This window comes from Myotis davidii, unplaced genomic scaffold (assembly GCF_000327345.1).
Source record: "Myotis davidii unplaced genomic scaffold, ASM32734v1 scaffold495, whole genome shotgun sequence".
Taxonomy (NCBI): domain Eukaryota; kingdom Metazoa; phylum Chordata; class Mammalia; order Chiroptera; family Vespertilionidae; genus Myotis; species Myotis davidii.
In genome coordinates, this window is record NW_006286239.1 from 355945 (window position 1) to 364404 (window position 8460).

General features: G+C 41.6%; 1 protein-coding gene across 3 annotated transcripts in view; it reads right to left on the reverse strand.

Annotated features, from left to right (window-relative positions):
• Window positions 1–8460, reverse strand: part of PLS1 (plastin 1) — a 165165-nt gene that overhangs the window by 85039 nt on the left and 71666 nt on the right. For all 3 annotated transcript variants that reach the window (XM_015559910.1, XM_006757504.2, XM_015559909.1), the window contains exon 2: window positions 7436–7539. In XM_015559910.1, coding sequence (XP_015415396.1) covers window positions 7436–7505 — 70 coding nt within the window. In that variant the 5' untranslated portion in view covers window positions 7506–7539. The remainder of the gene's footprint in view (window positions 1–7435; window positions 7540–8460) is intronic.

Here is an 8460-nt window from a genome sequence, read left to right on the forward strand (position 1 = left end):
CACCGCTCTGCTATCCACCCAGCAACTTGGGGAGCGTGGCTCCCTCGGTTGCTGGGAGCGACCGAGGGAGCCACATCCCCCCAAGCCTCCAGCTCTCCTGAGCTGCTCTCTGCCCAGCGGCTTGGGGGAGCAACCGAGGGAGCTACGTCCCCTCAAGCTGCCGGCTCTCCCACTCTGCTCTCTGCCCAGCACCTGTGTATGCAAATAAACCTGTCATCTTTGGCAGGTTAATTTACATACTCACTTCTGATTGGCTGGTGAGCGTAGTGGAGGGACGGTCAATTTACCTGTTTCTCTTTTATTATATAGGATATCACCATATACTCATTCTTTAGTATATCATCATTTCAGAATTGTTTCCTATAATTCTGCAATGGAAAAATAAAATAGGCTGGCTTACTTCTGTACTGTGGTAGGGAGTACTATAAAATAAAAAGGAGCTCTGTCCAGGTGGCTCAGTTGGCTGGTGTGTCGACCCATACACCAAAAGACTGCGGGTTCAATTCCCAGTCAGGGCACATACCTAGGTTGCAGGTTCAATCCCCAGTCAGGGCACATACAGGAGGCCCAACTGTCTCTCTCTGTCTCTTTCTCCAAATCAATAAACACATCCTTGGGTGAGAATATATATATATACTAGAGGCCAGGTGCAAGACATTCATGCACAGGGGGTGGGGATGTCCCTCAGCCTGGCCTGTGCCCTACCGCTCTGCTATCCACCCAGCAACTTGGGGAGCGTGGCTCCCTCGGTTGCTGGGAGCGACCGAGGGAGCCACATCCCCCCAAGCCCGCCACTGCTGCTATGTTCGCCAGCCCTGAGCCCTGCTTCTGGCTGAGCAGTGCTCCCTCCCCACTGTGGGAGGGCACTGACCACTAGGGGACAGCTCCTGCATTGAGCGTCCACTCCCTGGTGGTCAGTGTGCATCTTAGTAACCGGTCATTTCGCCATTTGGCCGATTTGCATACACACATACACACACACACACACACACACATATAATTTATTATATATATGTACAGGGGCAAGGGGTCCCTCAGCCTGGCCTGTACTCTCTCCAATCCAAAACTTCTCGGGGATGTCAAACTGCCATAGGGTTCGGGCCTAAACCGGCAGTCGGACATTTCTCTCACAATCCAGGACTGCTGGCTCCTACCCGTTCATCTGCCTGCCTGTCTGATCACCCTTAACCATCTCTGCCTGCTGGCCTGATGCCCCTAACTGCTCCCCTGTTGGCCTGATCACCCCTAACTGCGCTCCTGCTGGCCTGATCGCCCCTAACCACCTCTGCCTCAGCCCCTGCCACTGTGGCTTGGTCTGGAAGGACATCAGACATCCGGAAGGCATCCGTCGATCTGGTCTAATTAGCATATTACCCTTTTATTAGTATAGATATATATATGACTGAGAAAAAGTTATTTACCTGCTAACCATCATGCTAAACTAGTAAGAATAGATAAAGGTTAGAGCTCTAAAGACAGAAAGATGTGTGTGCTTTCAATCCCAGTTCCATCCCCATGACCTCTGTGGTTTGGGTGTGGTGTGACAAGAAATAACAGATACCTTTTCATAAGCACCTATTCTGTGCCAATATCTGTTAAGAACTTGACTTACTTTATCTCATGAAATCCTTACAACCTTGAGTTAATTAATATTACTATTCTAAATTTTAAAATGAGGATATCAAGGTTTAGATTAAATAACCATAAATATCACATTTTCAAAAGAAATAGGACTTTACTACAACTCAACAACAAAAAACAACTGACCTGATTTAAAAATGGGCAAAGACATGGGGATCTTAAGTACAGCATAGGGAGAAGAAAACCAAGATGGCAGTGTAGGTAAAGGTGGGTACTTGCTGTCCCCACAACCACATCAAAATTCCAACTAAAATGCAGAGCAACCATGAGTCAAAACCTCCTGAAATTTGGCTGAATAGAAATCCTACAACTAGAGAAGTAAAGAAGAAAGCACATTGAGACTGGTAGGAGGGGCAGAAGCATCAACAGGCTTGTGGAGTGGTTTGTTTTGTTTTTTAATCAGAAGGGATAACTCTGCTGTGGAGGCCACTTATGAGGAGCAAGAGGTCCCAGCCCCACACCAGACTCCTCAGCAGAGGGTTCAGAGCTGGTAAGAGAAGCCCCTGTAACTTCAGGCTGTAAAAACAAGTGGGTATTATGGCTGAGTGGCACAGAGGCTGCTGGAGATCCAGGAACTCCCTCTTACAGTCTGGTACACAGACTTACTCGGACTCAATCCCTCTGGGCTCCAACATTGGGGTGCCCACTTAAAAGGAACCTGGGACATTCAGGAAGGAACTGGATAATCTGGCATCAGGACAAGAACTCAGGAGGGGTTTCTCCCAGATAGAGGTGCTCTCAGGGGTCACTGTTCCTGTGCTGGGGCCTCTCCACTTGCAGAGCTGACTGGCAGCTATATCTGAGTTTCCATCAGCATGGCCCACACTGTTCACTCTTCCCTAGTGACTATTTGGGATCCTGGCCAGTACAATTTGCAGCCCACCCAAGCTGTTTGCAGCAGCTTTTCCATATGAATGGCCATATCTTGGCTCAGGCTTCAGGCTTTCCTAAAATCTCACAAACAAGCAGCAGCTGGTGTCAACATGTGCCATACCTATCAATAAAAGGCTCAAGACCTAGCACTAGCACAAGCCTGCCTTGCTTCACAGCTGGGCCTTTCCTGGGCACTTCCAAGCCCAATAAAAGTAGCAGCCATCTGCAGATCTCTCTGTAGCTCTTGCTGCATGGCCCTAGGCAGTGGCTGACTTTGTACCTCCCAGGAGGCCCCAGAGCCAGTGCACCTTGTGGACAGCTTCAGACCATAGCATATTACTACTCCACACATCCACAAGTTACACACTCAAAGGGCAAACAGTGAGCACCAAAGCCCCACTGTAACAAGTTCTGCTCCATAGAATAGTCACAACTGGTTCTCACAGCCAATTTGCCTGGAGGTCAATTCCTCCCAGTATGCCAACAGCAATCAAAGCTCAAATACTACAAGACTGTGCACACAGCCCACAAAGGGGCTCACCTAGAGTGCCCAGCTCAGGTGACTGGGCAGGCTGAGCTACTGGGCCATGTAGGACACCTACAACACAAGGCCACTACCAATTCCAGGAGACATAGAAGTCTACCTAATACATAGAAACAAACACAAGGAAGCAGCCAAAATGTGTAGACAAAGAAACATGTCACAAATGAAAGAAATGGAAGCAAGCAAATTACTGGATACAGAGTTCAAAACAATGATTATAAGGTTGCTCAAGAATCTTAATGAGGGATTCAAGGGACTTAATGAGAGCTTCAATGTACTTAGTAAGACTTTCAAGGATCTTAGTGGGAATGTCAAAAACATGAAAAAGGACTAGTCAGAAATTAAGCATACACTAACTGAAATAATGAATAATTTACAGGAATTCAACAATAGAGTAAAGGATCTGAGAATTATATCAATGATTTGGAATATGAGGAAACAAAAAACACCTAATCCAAAAATATGAAGACTGTATAAGGAGCCTCTGGGACAACTTCAAGGGTACCAACATTTGCATTAAAGGGGTGCCAGAAGGAGAAGAGAGAGAGCAAGGTATTGAAAACCTATTTGAAGAAATAATGACAAAAAACTTACCCTACCTGGTGAAAGAAATAGACTTACAAGTCCAGGAAGTTCAGAGACTCCCAAAAAAGAGGAACCCAAAGGGGCCCACACGAAGACACATCATAATTAAAATGCCAAGGGCAAAACACATAGAGAGAATCTTAAAAGCAGCAAAAGTAAAGCAGTTAGTTACCTACAAGAGAGCACCAATACGACTTCCAGTTGATTCCTCACCAGAAACTTTGTAGACCAGAAGGGAGTGGCAAGAAATATTCAAAGTGATGAATATCAAGGAATACAACCAAGATTACCCTTTCCAGCAAAAGTATCATTTAGAATTGAAGGTCAGATAAAGAGCTTCACAGACAAGAAAGAGCTAAAGGAGCTCATCACCACCAAACCAGTACTGCATGAATTGTTGAAGGGTATTCTTTAAGAAGAGAAAGAAGAAGAAGATAAAGAAAAAGATTAAAAAAAATATGAACAATAAAATGGTAATAAATGCATACCTATCAATAATTGCATCTAGAAATCAAAAGAAACAAACAAGTAATCTAATGAACAAAATAAACTGGTGAATAAAATAGAATCAGAGGCATGGAAAATAGAACAGACTGATGAATTTCAGAGGGAAGGGTTTGGGAGGGACAGACATTAACTAAGGGATTAAAGATCTTATATGTATACTAGAGGCCTGGTGCATGGAATTCATGCACCGGGCAGTGGAGGGGGAGGATCCCTCAGCCTGGCCTGCACACTCTGGCAGTCTGGGAGCCCTCAGGGAATGTCTGACTAATGGCTTAGGCCCACTCCCCTCTGCCCCCAGGGAGTGGGCCTAAGCCATTAGCTGGACATCTTTAGCAAGGCCTTGGAGGCAAGAGAGGCTCCCACCACCGCCGCTGGGCTCACCAGCCGAGAGCCCGGCTTCAGGCGCTCCGCCTATAGGAGAGTACTGACTACCAGGGGGCAGCTCCTGCATCGAGCATCTGGCCCCTGGTGGTCAGTGCGCATCATAGCAACTGTCATTCTGCCATTTGGTTGATTTGCATATTAACCTTTTATTATATAGGATTATATAGGATATGCATTACCTATGGACAAAGACAATAGGGTGGTGAAGGTCTGGGATGGGGTGGGTAAGGGGTGGAAAAGGGGGACATCTGTAATACTCTCAACAATAAAGGTTTTTTAAACAATCAAGTACAGCACAGGGAATATCGTCAATAATATTGTAATAGCCATGTGTGATGTCAGGTGGGCACTGGAAATATCCAGAGGAACACTTTGTAAACTATATGATTGTTTAACCACTATGTTGTATACTGAAACTAATACAAAATAATAATGAATGTAAACTGTAATTTTAAAAAACTTGAAATTAAAAATATGGGCAAAGAACTTAGACATTTCTCCAAAGAAATACACAAATGGCCAATAAGCACATGAAAAGATGCTCAGAATGACTAATTATTATGGAAATGCAAATCAAACTTACCATGAGATACCCCTACACACTCATGAGTATGACTATTAAAAACAAATGAACCTTGAAGACATATGCTAAGTGAAGTAAGCCAGTCACAAAAAAACACAAATATTTTATGACTGCACTTATATTACGTTATTATAGAGTAGCCAGATTCATAGAGACAGACAGTAGAATGGCAGTAGACCTGGTGGGGCTGGGAGGTAGTGTTTAATGCAGCAAGTTGTCTTGCTGTCAGAATTGTTCCATCAATGAATTATTTATTCAAAATATCATTAAATAAGTACTACAGGATTGTATGTCCATGAGTCATAAAGGTTAAAGTGGGTGTGCTAAACAAAGAAAACTGATTACTAATTCATTTATTTTACTAAGACCTAGATAACACTTTTATGCAAGCTACCAAACTGCACCTATAAAATAACAGAAATGTCAAACTAAACAGATACATTTTAAATACATATATATATTAGAGAGAAAGGGAGAGAGATAGAAACATCAATGATGAGAAAGAATCATTTATCAGCTGCCTCCTGCACACCCCCTACCAGAGACCGTGAGGTAAGAAAGGACCCCCATATCTGGGAAATACCTCCCAGTCAAAAAGTGTTATTGTTAATGACAAACACATAAAGGCCAGAGTTCAGTTTATAGACAAGGAAGTGTTTCTCTATTTTTTCTCTGTAATGAGGATATCATATTAAGCATATTCAATTACCCAGGCATGTCCCCTGACTGGGAATTGAATGTTGACCTCCTGGTTCATAGGTCGACACTCAACCACTGAGGCACACTATCTGGGCAAGCGATACATTTTTATTACTTCCTCTATTTCAATGTTCAAAATAAGCAGAATATCCCAATAATTGCTTAATTTCTGTCTTGAAAAGACTCTAGGCCAGGGGTGGGCAAACTTTTTGACTCAAGGGCCACAATGGGTTCTTAAACTGGACTGGAGGGCCGGAACAAAAGCATGGATGGAGTGTTTGTGTGAACTAATATAAATTCAAAGTAAACATCATTACATAAAAGGGTACGGTCTTTTTTTTCAATAGTTTTATTGCCCACGGCTGCTCTAGGCATTGCTTACAAAACCCTATAAAAGTTATTTTTAACAGTGATGTTATAGAAATCATCCATCTTCATACAATGCCCTAATGACAAATATATGGTGCCCAAAAGAAAGACAAGACCAAGATTAAGGCATGCCCCATGAGCCTAATTCAGCCACCGTGCAGACTGTATTCTGAAGGTTTGAGTCATCCTGGAGCCAGCTATACATGAAGAAGAGGAGGGGTTCAGAGATTTGTAGAATTCATAGCAATGATTTGTAAGTCATAAGCTTCCTGAGGGCTTTACTTCTAATTTTTGAAGAGCTTTACATTTTTATCTGATTTAAGATTTTCTATTTGTATTGGTCTCTGAAACTCATTATACATTGCATTTCACCTGCATTAGTTTTCATTATTATTCATTAGGTTTGTAAGAAGAATAGGCACAAAACTGCTTATTCTATCCTCCATGGTCTACCACCTCACTGCTTTCCATAGACTGCACTAAACAAAGGCCTACTGAAGAAGGGCAAGGGTGCTGGTTTCAGTATCCCCATGTCTACGGACTGCTCAGTTTGCATGTGCTTACAGATTAGAGCCAAATATGGTATTTATATTCTCCTGGTTTGTCACAGGTTTCTAAGAGCAAAATGCAGAAGAAACGCAATCAAACAGAGTATGAGGAAATTTGGGAGGAAGAAAAATACAAAGCTGTTCAAATGATATCATAAAGACAAAACATTGAATGGCTTTAAAAAGTGAAAGAAGAAAAATAAGACACAATGACCTTTAAAAATGACACTAAGATTTTTAGATTATGCATAAGGGAGCAGGAAAATAGGCCCTATGGCCTTTAAAAAGAATATTAAGATTTTTAAATATTCTACATGAAGTCAAAAAGTGTTATTGTTAATGAAAAACACATAAAGGCCAAAGTTCAGTTCATAGACAAGGAAGTATTTCTCTATTTTTTTTGTAATGAGGATATCATGTTAAGCATATTCAATTACACTGTCATTCATTAACCTGGATTATTCTCTGCAAAGAAATGATCAAAGAATTGAAAGTACAATTGTCCTAGAAATTCAAGCCTAGTTTCAGTTTATCTTTCAGAAAGAAAAAAAGAATCCAGTGAAACCTAGATGAAAAGAAAAAAAAGGAATACATCTTGGGGTAAATGGATGGTGGTAGAAGCAATAAAAGGTACTGTTCAATTCTTGGAAGTCTGATACCAAGCAGAAGAATAACATCACATGGAGTTTTTCTCAAGCATACCTATTTTATTAAATGCTTCTTGTAGTTCCTCCAGCTCCTCCCGAGAAATGGTAGTGGTACTATTTTCCATCTTGACAGGAAAGACTTCCCTCAGGTCTTTATACCTAAAAAAAAAAGAAAAAAAGAAAGAAAGAAAATAAAAAGCAATATTATAAAAAGAGCCTTTTACGAACATTTATCTAAGCAAATACAGAGTCCACAGGCAATAAAATATCTAAAAGGAATCACGTGAGAGGTCTGGCTGACAAGGAAGAAATAGAAATGGATCCCAGGGTAACAAATACCTGTTTTTCATACCCTGTGCTAGTTCTTAATAGCCCGCATCATTTTCATGTACATTTTACCCCACAATATCAGTAAAATATGCACTTCAAGTTTGAGAGAAGTGTAACATTTGTAAACATAAAGAAAGAGATAAAAAGTAAAATTTTAATACATGAGCCGTGTCCACAAATAGAATTTTACAGTAAGTGGAGTCTGCACGTCTGGATGATGGAGCTGTGGCTTTCATGGTCAGCTTTACAATATGCAGCCACTGCCACCAACTCTCTCTTCCCAGGGGAGATGTCTTTCCCAGATATGGGGGTCCTTTCTTACTCTGAGCAAGTGATACAAACTGAAGGGGGAAAATCCAGTAAAACTGAGTTGTAACAAAAACAAACAGGTGGTAGTCATTGTAGAAAGTAATTGGTAACATATGACCCAAACAGAAAATAGCTTTGGTGGTAGTGAGCACAGCTGCTTTCCAAAACATAATTAAAATTACCCATAATCCCACTATCCAGAAACATCAACTGGTATCACTTTATTATCTATATCTATCTGTTGTACTTTCAAGTACATGAATACCTTTTTAAGGGGTGAAATATGTTAGTATATTATATTTTTGCATGAATATGTTTCCATGTTATTTATCAATGTTGTATGTTATATGTTTCCATATTATTTATCAATACAACTAGAGGCCCGGTGCATGACATTCGGGCACTGGGGGGTATGGGGGTCCCTCAGCCCGACCTGCACCC